We start from the raw sequence: 20,666 nt of genomic DNA, 5'->3' as shown, positions 1-20,666 counted from the left end.
GCTCAAATGAGCAAAGTAATTTAGGCAATTCATTGTTTGGATTATGCAATTATTAATAAAAAATTTGACTAATTCCATTCCACACTATTATACAGTGACTTTTCTTATTATTTTAAGACTGAAGAAATGTAACCTATGGGTAGAGCTACTCTGGCCTGCCTGCTGTGTATACTGAGTGGAACCCCAGGATTCATCCTGAGTATCTTCTGACGGTGAAAAAGTAGCATGTGTAAATTTAATCCAGCATAAAACTCAGTGTTTTCCCCACAATGAGAATTTCAGCAGTGTCTTCCCAGTATGAAACTGTGTCTTGGCACTCTACTACCTTCAGAATTTGTATTAATTCTGACAGAAACTGAAACTAAAGCCTATATTTTGTTTACTTATCATAGGGGCCTTCTTCCAGAGATGGTGCAAATTGATAGTTTAAACAGTCGAAATTTAAAAATAGACAAAAGCATTTTTTAAAACATTTTACATTGCTAGAGGCATTTGTCACTCCCTGGATATGACTTTTGATCCATGCTGTATGCCTGTTTTTAGATAACAGTGAGCTTCCCAGAAAGAGGAGTCATATCACTGAATTAAGAGTAACAGACTGAGGGGCGCCTGGGTGGCTCAGTTGGTTGAGTGTCCGACTCTTCGGCTCAAGTCATGATCTCACGGGTTTGTGGGTTCGAGCCCTGCATCGGGCTCTGTGCTGACTGTGCGGAGCCTGCTTGAGATTGTCTCTCTCTTCTCTCTACCATTCACTCACTCACACTGTCTCTTTCTCTCTCAAAATAAAACTTTAAAAAAAAAAGAGAGAGAGAGTGTAACAGATTGATAGAGGCACCTGAGTGGCTCAGTCAGTTAAGTGTCTAAGTGCCTGACTCTTGATCTCAGCTTAGGTCATGATCTCATGGTTCCTGAGATGGAACCCCGCATCAGGTTTCCCACCCAGAATCGGCCTGGGGATCCTCTCTCTCCGTCTCTCTGCTCCTCCCCCATTCGCATGCACACGCTCTCTCTCTTTCTCTCTCTCTCAAAATAAATAAATAAGCTTAAAAAAGAAGAGTAACACATCGATAACTTGTATGTTTATTAAAACAAGTTCCCTGAGGAGTTTAACTAGGCAATATTGTTAACCTAGTTTGCTTAAAGTGTACAAAAATATGCAGTGAAAGTTATATATCTTTAAAATATTCTAAAGTCAGATTTTGTTCTGATTGGCTACCCAATTAGGGCAAATTAATGTGATTTTTACCAACAATAGTCTGAAACATAAAAATTAAGTTTGGGTTTAAAAGCAGTTATTGAAATTATCATAAATATATGATATCTATTGATTGAACAGTAATAAAAAGATACAGGATGCTAGGATTGACCCTTCACTGCTTTGGTTCATAGACCTTGCTAGAATAAACTACCTTCTAAAAAAAATTCCTTGTAGACTGTGCAATTATAGAGGTTAGGACATTTTGCAGACATAAATTCAATGACATGTTACTGAAGCTTGCTTCTTCTGAAATTTAAAGTTATTTTAAATACTGAATGAGAATATTTTAACTGTATTAAAATGTTCATAAAGTATTGCTTAATCAAAATGAGATTTCAAGACCCCTTATCATTCTCTGAACTTTTAGGTGCATTGGTTGAGAGACTTGGATAAAGTTTATAGGCGTAAGTATTCAGCAAAAATCTTAGATACCTAGAGAGAGAAGGAAGCAATCTAAGACTCTTCAAAGAGTCAAAACGTGGAGAAGAAACAAAGTAACAAAACAGGCAGAAATAATAATTCAGAAAATGGCAATTTTGGCATAAATATCCGAGAGTCACTGTCGACCACAAATTGAATATGAATATGCAAAACAGACGTGAAAACAAAAATGCCTTATTAGGATGTGCTAACGAGGATATGACAGATGAATCTGCTGACATTATATACCACAAAGACTGTCTTTTGCCACAGTTCCATGAAGTCCCAGGATAACACAATAGCAGTGGTTAAACACAACCAGATAGTTCTCTTTCATTGTACGGAAAGATTTCCCTGGCTTGGAGCTCTGCCTTTAAAATGATGGGCATAGTTCAGAAGGTGAGTACCAGTCAAAGGGATTCCGAGAAGGGGGAGAGGGGTAGTTTTGTTATGTATTAAGGCAGCCTTTCGAACCCAAGACCCCAAATTCAGCAGCAAATGTGTGGTGACCCTCATCTCCCCTCAGTTTACATGTGGAAAGTAAAATAAATAAAGTGTTCACTCTTTATTTCTTTCCTGGAATACAATATCAGGTATTGCGGAAGACCCGAGGACTCCCAGTTTGCCAGATTGCTTTAAAGGTCAGAATTGGACAATCAAGGATTCAGTGAGGATTGATTTTCCGTGAATGGGAATGATAAGCAGGCCCTTCTGCATCTGGCGCCGTTGCTTCTTGTACAAGAATGTCAACAAACCCCGTGTAGAATGTCACCTCTGCTGGACTGATAGCGGCCTCCTGGAAAGCTGTGTCCAGGGAGACACGAGGCTTGTGCCAGCCTGACAGGAAGGTACAGTGGGTGACGCCTGCCACGGGCACAGGTATCCGCCTGTTCCTGTTCTGTTTGTTGCAAACGACCTTAAAGATCTCAAAAATGTAAAGCGTTGGCAGATGACCCCCTGTGCCCATGTTCTCTTCACACAAAGGCAAAGAGGTGTGGTGAGAGCAAGAATGAGCTTTGGAGAAATGTGACTGCGCTGGTGATCTTAGCCGAGAGGGAGATCATCTCGCTCCTTCACTGCAGATTCCTGTTCCTCCGAGAAGTGCCCAAAGGGCCTGTCTGGCCAACTCAGAGTCCGCAGGTCACCAGACAACATCTCCTCAGGACGGTGGACTCTCACTCTGTCTTCTTGGCAGATAGACGCGCTTCCCAACCCCTGGGGATGATGTATAGAGTGAAGCACGCGCTTTGTTCACTGTCTTTTCCATGACGTAACTGGCCTTGAGGAAAGTTCCTGCTGAAGGCAGAGGACCTATCAGAGGACTTGACTAATCAGAGGAAATTATCCAAAGCTAATTAGGTAACAAGGTGACCCAGAAGGAGGCCGTATGTAAAACAGCTTCCTGATTTAAACTCCAAGGAATGAAGCAGAAAGGGAACAAGGACCTGGAGAGTGTGGCCGCAGTGAGTACAGGCAGCTAGAGGTTGGTGGAGAGGAGGGAACAGGCGCTGAGGAGAGGTGAACGCGTCCCGTGGCTACTCCACCCTCAGAAGCCACGGTGGATGGCAGCCAAGCCTCTGCCCGGCGCTTCTCAATCGTGCATTCTTCCAAGTACAGGTGATGCCATCGTTAGGGAGAGTGGGCGTTGGGAGGCACAGCAAAAGGTTCTTGTGTCTGTGTTGATTTGAAATTAATTAAATTTGCATCCTCTTCATCCTCCATTGGCAGGCTCGGCAGGCTCCCTCCAGGGCTGCTCCTTGGAAAACATTAGCACCATTCAGTTTCAGGATTCACTGTCACTGTAAAAAAAAAAAGAGAGAGAGAGAACAATAGTGTATTTCCAAGAAGCTACCAAGAGCTGGTCACTCCACTGTGGAGGTGACTCAAGAGAACATAAACAGTCAGGAAGCCAACAGTGTCCAGCTTACAGTTTCTGAAACAAAGGTTGGTTTGGATTTTATACTTGGTCCCTGAGGAGGAAATCCATGAAAGCCAAGAAATAATCCCTAGCTCTTGCTCCAATATCCCTCCCTCGTGCTGATGTGGAGAGAACCAGATGGAGTTGGGGGTCCCCCCCCCACCTTTAATTAAAACGAATCCCATTCTCTATGAATAGATGCCAAATTGCCTTTTTTTTTTCCTTTTTTAAAAAAATTTCCATGCATTGTTTTTTTCAAGAGTTGGTGGTCCTGGCGTGTTTTCAAAAGCCCATTTTCTTCGTATCCACAAAGGATACGGAGGTGCTTTCTCCGTGTCATTCAGAATTCAACCATTAGGCATCTTGGAGTGTGAATAGACATAAATTACGGACATGGTATTCGGACATGACTGTGCTGGCTGGCTAATTTGTGCTTTTGTTTCTAACTTGGCTATCTTGGCCACATAGCTGGCTCTGCAACTTTTCCCCAGTGAGACCATACCTCCACCCACGTCTCCTGGAGAGCAGGCCACTCTCCCTCTCCTCCTGCTTCTTTTTTCAGTTTTGTGTCCCATCACTCAAATTCCAGAACATCCCTACTTGAAGTGACCTTTGTGTCCAAGGAAGTGCCCGAATGATAATAATCAACAGAACATCGTATCTCCTTAGCTCACAGACATGGGTAGTCTGCAACAGACTGTATTCTTCTTACTCCTACTTCAGGGCTCTCCTGCTCAGGGAAACAGCATGTGTTTCCAAAAAGACTTTGAAGCAGTTTGGTAGACGGATAGGTAGCCAGATAAATAGATCTATCCACGAAAGGGGAGGGGAAACGTAGTGTGTATGGTTATGTGTTTGCATTTGTGTTGTGAAGACCGGGGGAAGATGCTGTGATAAGGGCGGACAGCCAGTACGAAAGGAGGAGGAGGGCAATTGTGAACAAAAGGACAACTTCTGTAGCAAAATTTATTTACAATGGGAAGCTGATGGAAAATTAAGAAAGTTTTTAGCTGAAGAGCAGATTTAACAACCCCTTCACTTAAGTTACCCTGTACCACCACTCTTAAACTGGGCAAGGAGGTTCCATTTCTTGGAAACTGGGTGGTAGCAGAATATTATTTCTAAGATCCAGAAGTTCATCTCTATAGAACATAAGTCTCTGAATTGCGGGTTTTCCTTCTGTGGCCTTATCTGGAGACTTCAGCTCCCCTAAGCACAGTATAACACAAAGCCTCACTAGTAGTGGGCACGAGCCCTCTTTTGTCCACAACGCTGATCTGCGTCCAGCTGTTACAACAGATGTGATTTTTTTTTTAATTTTTATAAAACCAATCCGTGGCCTCTGTTGGAAAACTAAATACAAATAAGCAAAGCAAAAATACCAACAATCTTACTACAGTCAACATTTTGGTGTTCATTCTTCCAAACTTTCTTCCCTTGATAATGACATGCATTCTTTTTGTACAAAAGTAGGATCCTATTACATATATTGTGCTATCGACTGCTTTGCTCACTCTCATTCACCTGGAGACCTCAGTCCTTGCTAATAAATACACAATATCTTTTTAGTGGCTATAGAGGATCTCATTGCCTCATGAGATGAAAAAGCATTTTTAAACTACACACCCTTATTGTTAAACATGTAGACCCTTTCCAATAGTCTTTATTTAGCCTAAAAAATGCTACATCTTTGCACATTTCCATTTGTTACCTTCGGGTAAATGGCTAGAAGGGGAATTACCAGGTTAAAATGTGTGCTCTTTTAAAGCTTGAAGAGCCCATTTTCAAATTACCCCCTTCCCTAGATATTTTGTACAATTTACCTTCTCCCCACACTTTCTTTAGGGAAATATCTTTTTCCCCACATCCTTCCCCATACTGGATATTATTATTTTCATTTTTTATTGATCCAATAGGTGAAAATAGTATATTTACTTTTTTATAATTTCTGAGAAAAACAAACATTTTTTAAAGCTCTCTTGGTAATTTCCATTCCTTCTTTTGCAAAATTGCTTATTGATAATTTTTACTCATATTTAAAATGGGACTATTATCTTTTTATTGGTTTGTGTTTTAAGAATCATAATTTTTATTTATTATACGTGTATTGGAAATACTTTACCCCAGTTTTTATTTTCCTTCTCATTCTATTTATTGTGTTTTCAGAAGTACAGAAATTTAGAGTTTTCAATGTAGTTAAAACTATGCTTTTCTGATATGGTTTCTGACTTGTGTGTCATGCTTTCAAACTAGTTCCCAACTCAGAGTTATAATAAAATTCCTCTATATTTTCCCTGGACTTTTTTCTTTTTTTAACATTTAAACTTATTTGGAGTCTATTTTAATCTAAAGTGTAAGGCAGAGTTCTAAATTTTAATTTAAAAAAAAAGTTTTTAATGTTTATTTTTGAGAGAAAGAGAGAGAGAGAGAGCATGAGTGGGAGAGGGGCAGAGAGAGAGGGAGACACAGAATCCCAAGCAGGCTCCAGGCTCTAAGCTGTCAGCACAGAGCCCAACGCAGGGCTCGAACCCACAAACTGGGAGATCATGACCTGAGCCAAAGTCAGATGCTTAACCAATTGAGCCACCCAGGCACCCGTAAATTTAAATGTTTACATTGTTGAGTCTTTCATTCAGGAACACAGTACATCTTTATTTTTAAAAATCTTTTATGTCCCTCAAAAAAAATTTGAACAATTTCTTTTTATATTACGCCATTCATTTTTTGATTACGTTTATGCCTTGGTATTTCACACCTCGTGTTGCTCTTTTATGGTAGTACTAATGCTCATGTGTGCTAACAGTGGCTCTTTTAGCACAGTAGCTAAGAGCACAGGGTCAGATGGCCAGAGCTTGAACCGGGGCTCAGCCACTTCCTTGCTATGTGACCTTGGATAAGTTGACCTTTCTTAGCCGGAGTTTCCTATTCTCATCCGCAAAACATGCATAATAATACCATGTACCTTCTAGGGTTGTTGTAAAGGATAGGTGAGCAAATACAAGGCCCTAGGCTGCGGGCCTGACATGCAAACCCATGAACGTGTGTTATCCTTATTTTGCAGATTCTAAGCAGCAAATGTCTGTCAGTGAACTACAAGCTGGAACATTGCTTCAAATATCCAAAAGCTTTCAGAAACCATCTTCCAAAACAAACTTTCCATTTCTGAGAACGCCCTTAAATGAGGTTTGTTTAGAACACTCTACAAGCATTCTGAAGGCTTCACGTGTGACGCTGTCCACCTCCTGCTTCAACTTCAAGCACCGAAGAGCACAGAAGCTCACACGTGGCACTCGGCGCTCAGCTCTGTGGACAGTGAGCAGCGTGACAGGGTCTGCCACACAAGACGGTCCCAACGTGGATACAAGTTGCCTCAGCTATGGGACCTCAGGTCATTCCTAGTGTTGCAAATCCCACGTGCGAGTTTTTACTGGCTGTGGTGCGGTGGCCATCAGGCCTGTGGGCAAGTCAGCAGCCTGGGATCTGGCCCGCTACCTGAGCCCAGAGCCATTCTCTGGCTCACGTTCTTCCCTCTATTTAGTTAGATGCGTTCCCTGCTGTCTTTGGGGCTATTTATCATCTCTGTGAAATGATCAAATGAGCCCAGACGTTGTTAACTCTGGCAAATCCTAGAGTTCTGTTAAAAATACCTTGGCAAACTGCCACACGACTGCAACAAATAAAGTAAGTAATCCTGCTTCCAACCTCTGTTGCCTGCCTCAGTGTTAATTCCTACAGTTTTAGTGTCTTGTCTATGACAGTGGCATTAGTGAGGAATTTTTCTCAGAGTGTTACACAGATATTTTCAGAATGTGGGACAGCTTTCCTAAAGGCCTTTATAGTAACAGGCCTACAAACCATAAAAACAAATTGAATTGATGAAAAAGCATCGATTTGTTATTTTTAAGAAAGCATTTAATTGGAATGCTAGCAGTTAAATGAGGACAGATACAGCTCTTAACACCTTGTTTCCTAACTGCCCCCTTGGTTGCAGGTAGGATCAGATAAGCCATCTTTGTTCTTCTGACCGGTTTATCTTCTAACAATCCCTCTTTATGAGCAGAGCTAATGTTTCTTAGCTCTGAAGATGGTAATAAACCTACATTAAACCTTTCTCACATGATGATGCTCCCTAACTTGGTTTTGGGGAAGTGCAGAGCTCAGGATAGCACAAACTCACATAACAATAAGATCGTGCTCCCTTCCTTTTCATCAGTATAACGTCCCTACTCCTTCTCGAAAGAGGCCTGGCCCTGGGGGGAATTATAGAGGTCACACATCTGGCTAACATCACAGGCAGGCCTAAAATTCATCCAAGACACATAGATCATGCCCACAGCAGACATAATCTGGGCCACTATTCAAGCAGGCTGTGTTTTATTAAATTTAGTACATCTCTCACCCACCACATGAGCATGCACGCACACACACACACACACACACACCTGCATTTTAACAATGTTATTTGAGATTATCATCCTGCAGGATTATAAATGGTTACTTTGTACTCCTCATATGTTACTTTGTATCCCTCATAATACAGAGCTCAGATTTGAGGGAAACCAGTTGGCACTTAATATACTTCCTAAATACTTGTTGAGTTTTAAAAGACTTTTGAGAGACTAAAAAAGGAAAAGAGGAAAGAAACTCACAAAGAAAATAACTGGAGGTAGCCAGAGATTTACTTGAGCAAAGAGGTCAAAAGAGTTCACTAAAACCACTGTTTTCTTGCAGTTAATGATCTTTTCAATGAATATATGGGACGATGGATGCATCATCTACCAAATACTTTCACGTATCAGCCTCATGGTGGCTGCCTTTCTTGCTGCTGTGTGTTCCTTCTTTTTTTTTTTTAATCTCTAATTTATCTTTTAGTTTGTGGACTATCTCTTATTTTAACTAATTAATAAAAGAGAATTAAAATGTAGTTTTAAAAGAAATATTGCATTTCATAAACTTGCTGTGTAAATTGGACAAATCACTTAACATCTCTGAGTTCCAGGCTTACTCATACAGATTATTTCATTTTTAACTGGTCGAACTGGCATGATATAGACAATGCCAGGCCCTGTCTGGCATTAGGTGTTCATATTAAGTGTTCAGTAAATATATCTTGTAAAATTATATCAACCATCATACTTTTCTAAGAAAAAAAAAAAGAGAGAAAGGTGAAGAGAAGAGAGGAAACAGGAAGAAATTCACAAAATTCTTTATTAAACTAAACTGGATTTTTCTGAGAAATATTGAAGTGATCCATTTTTATGTCATTGAGCTCAGACATGAATCATAAGATAAACAATAGAATTATTACAAAACCAGAACAGGGATGCTGTTATTCACCCTCTAACTAGTTAATTTCCTAGGTGATAGTACCCAGGCATCTGGCATATATAAAATGCTATACAAATGTCTTATTGTTTTTGTTATTCATGAGCTTTCAAAATTATAAATCTACTTGAATGAAACCAAATCGATTTTTTCCCTAGTCGTTCCCCACTCAATATAAACTCATCATTGTGGCTAACTGGCATAAAGGAAAGAAGATGGACACTTGGCTGTTATTTGCAGTTCCTTTTCTGTGGTTATTCACTTAAGCTTACAGAGACAGAACACCATGGTTGCAGGAAATTGTCTAAGTATAAAGGCCTCAGGAAGAAGGGACAGGCTGGCTACACCTTAAGCACTATGATGAAAGGGATTCTCCCCTTCTTGTTACCACTGTCTAGCTCCATTCAGGAAGGTTCTGTGAGGGTGAGGGTAGACAATAAGGGAGTGCGTTCTTTACAGAGAATTTAAACAATAATAAAACCAACTCAATAGATCTGCTTTTTGTTGTCACCATGTGCTGGCAAAGATGAACCGTGTCAGTGATGAACTTCTCTTCAACTCTAGGGCAGACCTCTCCCACAGCCTTGCCACCTCCCTTGGACACGACTTCCACTAACACTCTTCCCACTACCTCTTACACTGCCTAGCACAGAACCAATACGAATTAGGAGGAAAATGCTAAGGAAATAACAATAAGGAAATAAGAATATAAAACTCTCCCTCCTCCACAATTCCTTTGTTGTCTTTTCTTATGGATTTTTTAAAGATACAGAAACCATAGTATAAACTTCCCATAGTGCTCGGTATGTCTCTGGCATTTATTAAAATCTGTGCTAGATTTTAGGTTCCACAGCAGAAAAGAAAATGTCCATTCAACGAGGACAGGGCAAAGTAATGAACAATGGCTTGCCAATGGGATACATGGGGAAAGTTCTGAAAGGCCGGAGATTATGGGCCCTAACAAGAAAAGTCTTTGTATCCAATGTGGTGCATTAAGTGTAGGATGGTGACCAGATCGACTCCTTTTTCCAGAAGTACATGGACTTTATGCCTAAGAGGTTTTGCGTCAGGGTGTCTTTCTAGCATCAACAGGGATTGAGCCCTTTTAAATAGAGTCCAGAAGTCTTAGTTTAGCAAGAGGATGGAGAAGTGTGTTTTCTACTAAGTTCAATCTTCAGTGACTGTTATATACTTTCTGAAGCATTGCAGTCACTTGTACACTGCTTAAATGGTAGAGGAAGGATGAGTCACAGAGCTAAAAGCCAATGGGGAACTTTGGGGGTAACGATGTATCAAAGTAGGTTAACTGATTGTGACAAATGTACCATTGTGGTATGGGATGCCAACAGCCGGGGAGGCTGTGCATGTGTGGGGGTATTAGAACTCTCTGTACTTTCTGCTCAGTTTTGCTGAGCAGAAAACTGCTCTAAAATATACAGTCTTAAAAAAAAAAAAAAATGCCCCAACCAGTATTGTGGGTGGGCCTGGGCCTTTGGACACAAGCTCACGAGCCCAAAAGGCAGTCAATTTATGTATATCAATGTTAAGTTAATAATAAGAATACCAATACTTATTGAGAGCTTATTTTGTGACAGACTTTGTTCTGAGTGCTTTGTACCTTTCTGACTTTTCAGTGACTAAAAATTAGATTTGCTTTACAATATTTTACTACTCTGTGCAGCAGTCAGAAAGTATCTGTGGCACCAAAGCCTTGGGACTTGCCATTGCTGGTTTTTAATGCTGGTGCTGGCTTCACTGAGAGGGAATGACGTAAGGCCAGACGGCTGTCCTGTGAATTAAAGCCGAACAGTTCTGGACCAACAGAGGAAATGTAGACATTCTCCTTAAAAACAATAGTTCAGCATAAAGCAGCTCTCCAAATGGGTTAAGGCTTTTTGTCTTACAGGCAGAAATGACCTAGAGCTTATTTCAAAGACCAACCTTTCAATATTTCAAAAATGTGATTTCTAAGATGCTTTCCCAACCATATAGTTCTCAACATCAAGTTTCTTCTATGTTGCCAATAATTCCAAAAACCAAGAGGCAGATGTATAAAAACCACCGGTGTTCCATGCCACTTGTGGGTGCCCATCAGAAATACAGTCATAAGATATTTATAGGGTTTTGGTGGTGATCTGAGCCATGTGCTGAACATACACATGACTCATTTTTAGGTAAGATTAAAATGCAGAGAAAATATTCTTTTGTAATTGCCTTTGTGATGCTCCCGCTAGCATTTTTTTCCCTTTCATCTACTTGTTAATATCTGGTACCTCATTTACATGGGATAGAATTTTTTCTGAACAGTGATGAATTTTTAACATGCAAAAACCTGGACTGGTAACGCTGACTGAAATCTTCAATAAGAAACGGACTTCCGAATCAGAGCTGAGGTTTACCTCACTAAGACTGTAGAGGTGTGATGTGTGAGATGTAGGGTGACGACCTTTCAGATAAGGTTTAAGGGAAGGAGCAGAAAAAGGGGCTAGAAGACAAACATCTGACTGCCCCGATCACCATCTACTATCAGGCTTTTCCTGCAAGGCTCCAGCCTCAGGGACTGCCCGTGACAAATGTCTGCACTCTGGAAGCATTTAAGATGACAGGCACAAGACCTCTGGTTAACACGGAGGGAGAGAAGACGGGTGGTATTTACCCTGCTCTGAAAGATTATTCTATCTACTCCAACAGAAGCGTAAAGTCTCAGTCACAGGCTCAGTCAAGTTCTCTACTCGCTGATCACCTCTGAGTCACCCCTACCAACAATTTGGTGCCCCCCAAATCACAGCGCTGCTGTGTGGAACAAGTCCCCACGATTGCTGAATCATCAATCCTTTCTCCCGCGACGCTTCCCACGTCCTGACCAAACAGTCCTCTGATCAAAAACACCCCAGGCGTGGTCATTTCTAGCCTCACAATAGGTAGCAAAATTTAAACAAGATTCTGGTGTGCTGACCACTAAAATTTTCTATCAAGCAGAGCCACCTAGTGGTAGAATGGAATATGTTTTTAAAATTTTCATTTAATTTCTCTCCTTTGACAATCCAATCCAGGGGGGGTTTTGTTTTGTTCTGTTTTGTTTTTTATATGTTCATTTTGCTCACTCATATTTACAGTTATCCAGTAAGGCTGTCACTTCCATCTGTTTTCCTTACCAAACATCTATTTATCCAAGGTAAACAAACCTATAGTCTGTTACAGTTGGAAAGTTTTGTGGCTAAAACAGAAGTCGACTCAACAGTATGTCTTCAGAAGGGCAAAGAAAATGCCAGTATTAATTTACTTCAAAAGATAGAGTCACTAGGATATTTACTTTGTACCTTTCTATTTGTATCTTTCTTTTTACTTTGTACCTTTGTACCTTTCTTTTCTCCACACTACACACCTATATACCCATGTAAATTGTCACATAAAATTTACAAGCACAGAGATGGTAAATGAAAATGCCCTACCCTGGTCTCCAATACCCTCCCCCACACACATATAATCAATGGTAGAAATTAGAAGTACCTTGAGTTGTGGTTTGATTCCTTTTCTTCCTTTAAAGTAGGTAAACATTCACAATCAGCTAGGACAGAATAAAAGCAAACTCGTTGTTAATCACCAAAATTCTATTTTCTACCCACAAAACTCATGCATTTGAGCGCCACATTTCCCAGCTCTGTGTGGTTGCTTGTACAGAAATGACCTCACTAGGGAGTTCCAGAGGTTAAAAGATTAATGATGGCAAGGCTCTTGAAATGGGAAAAAGCATTAGTAGCACAGATACAAGGCTTCAACATGCCTCTGGCCCTGTTGGAAAGGGCACAATTCATCACTGCTTGGTTACTCAGTCCCCAAAGAACCTCACTGTTGCTCCAAAAGCTAGAATCTGCATGTTTCAGGTTAGACACTGGAATAAAATAGCTTTACCGGAGGTCCTGATGAGCCTGTAGAATGATTTCAGTCAGGATGCACGATCAAAAGGCAGCAAGTGAATTGAGGAACGACTAACCTTCTTAAAGTCGTCAGAGTTCTCTCCTATCATGTCACAGTTATTTGTAAGGAAAAACAAAATCCATCGACTCCATCACCTATGTGTCAAAATAACTCTCTGCTGTAGTTACGAAGTAGATATGCCTTTTTCTGGGTTTCTGGTTTTGTGAGTGTAATGGGATCCTGATGTATTACTGTTATCTCAGGCACAGAAGGAAAGATGTCATATTATTAAGAGACGTTGCCTTTGGGTGGTATAATTTTTTTCTTCTTTCTACTTTTATTTTTGCATTTGCCAAATTATTATGTATGTGTATTTTATAAACTAAAAACAACAAAATGAAACTGCCTTAACGATTATTATAGTGACCTGCCCCTGTCCCCAAATGCTTTACAGAGCCTTTCTTGCCTCAATCTTGGGCTATGAAAAACTGTTCCGTTCAAAATTGTACAAGTTCATCGAATGGTTCTAATCTTTGGGAAAGCTTATGTTGATAAGCCTCTGGTATAATAATTCTAATAACAGGTGTCTGGATTTGGGGCTTCACTATTGTTGAATCTGACAGACCCCAGGGTATTTTTTAAAGTTGAATGTTAACAATACAAATGATATGATAATATAAATAGTGGATTTTATGAAGATAATCTGAGCATTAAAAATCAGTTATTGATTTTTATAGGAATTTTAAAAGGGAAAAAACAACTACCATCTTTTTTACTTTTTATTTATTCATTTATTGACACGCAATTTTCTTTAATGTTTATTTATTTTTGAGAGAGACAGAGTGCGAGCAGGGGGAGGGGCAAGGGGAAGGAGGCACAGAATCTGAAACAGGTTCCAGGCTCTGAGCTGTCAGCACAGAGCCCAGCTCGTGGCTTGAACTCACAAACTGTGAGATCATGATCCGAGTGAAGTCAGACGCTCAACCAACTGAGATACCAAGGTGCCCTGCTACCACCTTTTTTAAACCCACATATTGATTTAATGAAAAGTAAGGAACACATACAGCAATTACTACCAGATATCAATTAGGAAGTAAGTTACAGGAGGATGTTTATATTACTATCTTTATTAGTGTTGTTCAATAGAACTTTCTTTGGTGATGGAAATGTTCTAGATTTGTGTGTATAATACAGTAGTTATGCATCCCAAGTGGCTACTGAGCATTCACAATGTGGCTAGTGTGACTGAAAATTTTTAACTTTATTTAATTTTTTAAATTTTAATTTAAATAGCCACATATGGCTGGCGTCTCTTGCATATGGCAGTGAACAGCACTGATCTATGTAAATTATATGTGGCAAAATTTTACATCCATATACAGATTAAAATCATAGATCTCTAAATTCTACAGTAGATAAGGTAATGCCAGACGCTAGCTTTTTCCAGATAATTTGGACCCAGAGAGCTCCTTGTTTGAAGAAAAATCATCTTCTTCTTGAAAAAGTCTGTTTGAAAAGATTGTACAAAAATAAAAACAAATGGCACCATGTGATGCAGTAATTAACCTGAGTCTTTTCTTTTTTTAATGTTTATTTACTTATTTTGCAAGAGAGAGAGAACACAAGCAGGGGAGGGCAGAGAAAGAGAGAGGAAGAGAGAGAATCCCAAGCAGGCTCACTGCTACGAGCACAGAACCTGCTGTAGGGCTTGATCCCATAAACTGTGAGATCATGAGCTGAGCTGAAATCAAGAGTTGGACGCTTAACCCACTGATCCACCAGGCACCCCTTAAACTGAGTCTTTAAGGATAGTCAGACCTAAGTTGATTACCCGCATGCTCCAGATCTAATGCGGATTGGGCTCACGCCGTCACATTCCAACAATTACGGGACATTTATAAAACCGTTGCAACCTTCACATGCCAGAGAGGACAGGAAAAGCAACTTTAGGTTACCACATACCATTTCTATTCATGTTGTTCATCCACTTGTCAAGCTCTTCCATTTCAATTTCCATAACAGAGGGTGTGTCTTCCTCAAAAATGGGGCTGGAGAGAGAACAGAAACAAAAAGGAGTGTGGTGTGCCGAGTCTCATTTTGGGAAAGCCCAGAATGTTGACTGCGGGAAAGGTGAACTTGATCTGGTGTGTGACACTCCACGGCAGATTGGGGCTTTGCCCTACTCACCAAATTCTAAGAGGCGGAAAGGCTCGAACTACAATAAGCCTTCATCTATCACTGATCCAATGATGGAAGGCGCACGGCCCAGCTCTTGGGCTGCAAGGCGCACGGCCCAGCTCTTGGGCTGCAAGGGAGCCCAGGAGACTCTGACTGCTTCCCTAAATTAGGTACCAAGTTGAGCTGCCAGGCTTCTACCACGAGGCTCCTCTGGGGAGTTGCCCTATTTAGCATGTTAGCCTTGCTTAATTTCACTTCCCTTTCCTTGAGGTTTCTGAACTGTGCCCCAGGTCAAGAGGCCACTGTGGACAGGCTGCTTTTATCACCCCTCCTTTCAATTCCCAGGCTTTTCTGACATAGAGAAATGGAGTCGTTGCTTTCAGAAACCCACTGCCCTCACTTACCAGGATTCAGAGCACACGGTTATGGAAAAGAAGCCCCTGGTTAACGTAAATGGGGTTGGGGAGGAGACCACCAGCTCAGAACCACAGCTGGGACGTGAAAGGAAGGCACGTAGAGGAGCCTGGGTGTAAGAGGAGGGCGTATGGAGGAAGCCAGCAAAGTGTCTAAACAAGCAAGGTTGCTAGGGGGAAGGCTGGAGGAGGTGGTGACATCGCCCCAGAACACTCTTCTGGTGGCATCTTGTTCTCTTTCTGCCCACTCCTCCCTCCATCCTTCCTTCCTCTCCCCTTCCATTCCCCTTCTCCCTCCCGTCCTCACTGTGATTCTGCAGCATGAACTTTATGCCTCTACCAGGACTCCCCTTTCCTACCAGGGAATGTTATCTTTCCTGGTGATAAAATTTTTAATCAGAATAAATGAACCAACGTCCTTGAAATACACCCAGGGTCAGAATATTTAAACTACAATGCATTTGGAACTGGTAGCATTCAAAAGAGTTTTTTGTTTTGTTTTTTTTTTTCCTGGAGAGGACCCAGAAGATTTTTTCTGGATCTTCACCCAGATCCCCCACTGAACTGAGGTTGGGAGACAGGTGCATCCCCTTCCCCCTTGGGCTGCTAAGGGCCCTTTCCTGGGGCCCAGGATGAAAAGGGTAACCCTCAAGGGTGTGAGAATAAAAACTCCTAAAAAGGCAGATGGCTCTCTAATCTACTCCTCTCCCGGATATCTTCGTCTACACTGAGCTGGGTGGGAGGCAGCAGGAACTTACACTTTGATGTTCTCACTTCCCAGTTCACCTAAAGAGAATAGATATAAAGGTCATGTTAGCTTTCATTGTCTAGAACAACTTTTTAGTTCAACAACAGCTGAAATCTCCTTTCCAAAGACAGGAGACAACTTTAAGTAAATTGCATTTTAGGGAGCAATAACTCTTAAGTCAAACACGCACCATATTGAAATGAGGTCCTAATTTACCACATGAAATCTTTTTTTTTTTTTTAAAGATATGATGGTTCTCTAAGAGTGTTGACCTCAAATCAGATGTTTCTCCCTTTTCATTTTTTTTTAAATCCATCTGAAGAAGAAAACAGTGGCAATGGGAAGCAAGGGAGAGTCAGACAAGAGGGACTGTTCATTGGCCCCTTCCTTACTCCAACACGTCCCAGTTCAACACATTGCTGTTGTATCTTTGTGTGACACACGAAGCCCAGCACTGTGACTGTCCCTTTGTCCCAGAGCAGGTTGTGGAGGGCTCATCAGGGCTACCCTTGGAACTCTACTCTCACCCCTGCTGCTTGCATGGCTGGACCCCTCACACCCTTCTGGTCTTAGCTTATACTCTCTCCTCAGGGAGCACCCTCCCTCCCTCCTATCTCTGAAGTAGGGCCTACCTTTCCAGTTGTCCCCCAGCTCAGCACCTTGCTTGCTTCCTCATAGAATTTGCCATGTTTGTCATCGGTCAATCCATCTGCTTAATTTTGTTGGTCGCTCCCACAGCTTCAGAAGGACAGAGATCGTGCCTGTCTTGTTGTCCTGCTATCCCCCCACCTCCCATCCAGCTAGCCCGGTACCTGGCAAATACCCAGTAAGTATGTATTGAATAAATGAGTAGGCCTTAATCTGGAGGGTCTAACATGGGTTAAATTCATACCCAATGTTTTGGACTTAACTATATCATAAAAACAAAGCTTTGAGCAAACTTGCTTTTTGTTGCTGTGGTTGAGGTGAGAACCAGGTAACAGTTTGTCAAATGCCCATCAGGCTCCAGATGAACGTGTGGCAAGAATCAGAGCCCAATGGCCCAGCTCACGCTCTGTTTTGTTTGGCAGGGGAACCGATGCATCCAGAGAAATGAGGCGATGATGTCAAGTGAGTGGAGAGCATAGACCCACAGCACCTTTTATGATGTGAAAACCATTGAGAAGCAAACCACTTTGTTAGAGGTCCACCAAATAGTCGAGTGGTCCTGATCCTTGGCAACTGGAGGTCTCTTTTTGCCTGGCCTGCAGAAATGTAGGTCCCCGTTGGGCAAACACAACCAGCAAGAACCTGGAACTGAGCTCCTGGCAGCTGGGAGCCACTATAATTTCCTGTGGGTTGGCAAGCTTTCATGGCATCGCTGATCCAGGAAAGCTGGGCACAGATGGAAGTTTTGAGCCACCACTGCTTACCTTCTAGGGCCTATGGGTTATATCTTTCTGCCCCCTGCTAGGAACCTGATGCTTTCTGCAGGTGTCTGACTCCTCAGGCACTTAGACTGGGGAAAGGGGAGTATGTTCATTTATATTTTATATCTGTATATCTTTCATCTAAAATTGACGTGCTATTTCCTTAAAGGATTTTACTATAAATAAAGCCCATACACAACTGAGCCTTCCCTACAGGTGACCCATAAAGATCCCCCTGTTTTGTCACTCCCTCTCTTTCCTTCCCCCTCTTTCCCTGCTTAGTAAACCACCCCCAACTAATTTCTCAGACACTAGTGGCCCCACAGCCCCACCGTAGAGGGCATGGATTTATCTTTATAATTTGAGCGCCTGCAGGCTTTGTGGTGAGCAAAAGCTAACCCTGCCTGCAGACGATGGAAAAGTTTAAAAACCCATTACAAAAGTACTCCAGATGCACCAAATGGGAAGCTCCTGTAATCAGTATTCAAACAGAGCAAAGAGCCTTCTGCGGCCTCATCTCCCCTGCTCCGAGACCATTACCCCTGCCCCAGCCACCATGGCAACAGAAAAACATCTGGGAGAGCACACCAGAGCAGAGCATTAAACCAGGAGGGAGACCAATTACGTGTCCTCAGCAATCAGGTCCTGCCCACTCCACTCCACCGGGCCTGTATCTCTTTATTAATAGCCATCTACTCCCTTTGCCACCGGAGGGCAAATGTACCTCTTACACAGCCCCCCACCTGCACTTGATTCCATTTTCCCTCCTACAGTCCTTCCATTTCACACCCTCCTACCCACTTCGTCCTCGGCCTGAGGTTCCCAGCTACACCCACTCAGCCTGACAATGCCCCCCCTGCCAGCTACCCTCCTCTGTGTACCTCAGATGGTGGCATCGCTGGGGCGAGGGGATGAGGGCAGGAGCCCCACAGGAAAGTGGCTCATTTATCTTTTTTCCATGCCGAACACTGAGCAAGAGACAGACTCTTTCTGGAGATGTACTGAGCAGACCCAGGCGTCATGTAGCCACAGTCTATTTAAAGTGATGGCTTCCTGGCAGCTGTTTTCCCTGCAGCTCTCTCAGACACAGCACATCAGAACACTTAATAAATGTTAAATAATAACAACTGCAAATTTAATGCCTGCAGGTCTAGGAAGAATGGTTAATAGAGCATCAGGTTACTACACAGCATTTCCCTTTTCCTGGACTCGAAACGGACAGGCCCAAAGAGAAAAAGTAATTTCCAATAGGAAGAAATGTTCTTTCTTTTTTTTTTTTAATATTGTTTAATTTTTATCTATTCTGAGAGAGAGGGAGAGAAAGCAAGCAAGAGAGTGGGGGAAGGGCAGGGAGAGAAGGGAGAGAGAATCCCAAGCAGGCTCCGAACTGACAGCACAGAGCCGGACATGGGGCTCGAATCCACAAACTGCGAGTTCATGACCTGAGCAGAAATCAAGAGTCAGAGGCTTAACTGAGTGAGCCCCGAGAAGTGTTCTTTCTAAATGTGTTGGGAAGGCGCCCCCCGGTGGTCAAACTGGTGCAGAAGCGCATACCAGGCTCTATTCAGGTGGGGGAAATACCAATGTGTCTAACTTTCTGAGAGCACATCATCCATGCCCTTCCACAAAACATTGTTTTGGATACTTTCCAAGCAAACTACTGGTCTGACCCAGTATGACAGTTCTATTTTTCCTGGAAAAAAATATTTAAATAACATTTTGTTAATTTAAATATTCTCCTTTTATTGACTTGCATTATAATGTGGTGTTATGTGAATAGAGGGACTTCAGGGGACGGAAGTTGTTAACCTTTCAGCATTTAGTTTGTTTGAGGAGACATCCATCTGTTAAGCAGTTAACCGTCTGTATCTATACCAAAGGAGTGGCTAGTAAAAGAAAATATTTAAATAAATTTCTATCAAAACTTGTGAGTAGCAATTGTTTGGACGTTTCAAGATATCTGTGTTGTGTTCTCTCTCTCTCTTTCTCTCTCTCTCTCTCTTTTAAGTTTATTTATTTATTTTGAGAAAGACAGAGACAGCACCAATCAGGGAGGGGCAGAGGGAGAAGAAGAGAGAGAACCCCAAGCAGCCTCCCCACTGTCAGCGCAGAGCCTGATGTGGGGCTCAAATTCACAAAAACATGAGATCATAACCTGAGCTGAAACCAAGAGTCAGGTGTGTGACCTACTGAGCCACCCAGATGCCCTTCTGTTGTGTTCTCTTAAAGTGAGGCATATTTAAACCAAAAAGAAGGTGCCAATTGGTATTAAGAATAAGTTGCAAATTTGTTTTTATCTCTGAGAATAGCTGTTCTTTAAAAAAAGTTCTAACATTGTTTTATTAACTCATTCATTCAACAAACGTTTATTGAGCAGCTAATATATGTGTTGGGCTAGGCACTAGGTTAGGTAAAAGGGGTAATCATACTAATAGGTTAACACAATATGCCGGCTACTCTTCCTTCCTACTAAGTGATTTACATACATGAACCCATTTCATTCTCATACCGTCTCTGTCAGCTAGGTGTTGGATTTGCCCATGTCACAAATGAGGAAGCTGAATCAGAGAAGTCAGAGGGCTAAGAAAAAAGCCAACAGGGCAGTGTGGTTCCAGAGTCCATTCTCTAACCTTGATGTCATACTACTAAACAAGATAAATAAGACAAGTTCTTGATTCTCTTGGACCTTAAAGAGAACATAACCTCGTAAGAGAGACCAAAAAATAAAAATTAAAAAAAAAAAAGACAAGTCAGCAACTCATGCCAGTGTAAACACTGTGCACAGTAAGTGTGAACACAGTCTGTAAGAGCACAGAAGAGGTGTGATTAATTTTGCCTGGGGAGTGATTACTCAAGGCTTCATAAAAGAACTGGGCATTGAAGAATAGGGTGGCGATTTGCCAAGCAGACAAGAAGGAAATCTCACACAGACGAACAGTGTCAACCAGGCACGTTAATGTCATAAAAGTGTAAGCCACACTCTGGGAACAGCCAACAATTCATGTACCCAATGTGAGGTACATGAGCCATGTCTGAGATCGAGGCCCGTTCTTGATCATGGATGGCTTTTGAACTTTGA

General features: G+C 41.8%; 1 protein-coding gene across 3 annotated transcripts in view; it reads right to left on the bottom strand.

The window, feature by feature from the left end:
- Positions 1 to 1,057: 1,057 nt before the first annotated feature.
- Positions 1,058 to 20,666, bottom strand: part of TMEM154 (transmembrane protein 154) — a 43,142-nt gene continuing 23,533 nt past the window's right edge. For 2 of the 3 annotated variants that reach the window (XM_042983763.1, XM_015538397.2), the window contains 4 exons: positions 16,189 to 16,216; positions 14,802 to 14,887; positions 12,432 to 12,489; positions 1,058 to 3,477 (listed from right to left, as the gene is read on the bottom strand). In XM_042983763.1, the coding sequence (XP_042839697.1) occupies positions 3,462 to 3,477; positions 12,432 to 12,489; positions 14,802 to 14,887; positions 16,189 to 16,216 (188 nt within the window). In that variant the 3' untranslated portion in view covers positions 1,058 to 3,461. The remainder of the gene's footprint in view (positions 3,478 to 12,431; positions 12,490 to 14,801; positions 14,888 to 16,188; positions 16,217 to 20,666) is intronic. The other variant, XM_042983764.1, reaches the window with a different exon arrangement.

This window comes from Panthera tigris, chromosome B1, assembly GCF_018350195.1.
Source record: "Panthera tigris isolate Pti1 chromosome B1, P.tigris_Pti1_mat1.1, whole genome shotgun sequence".
Taxonomy (NCBI): Eukaryota; Metazoa; Chordata; class Mammalia; order Carnivora; family Felidae; genus Panthera; species Panthera tigris.
Note: the sequence above shows the minus strand (reverse complement) of the source record. Positions and strands in the feature narration are given on the sequence as shown.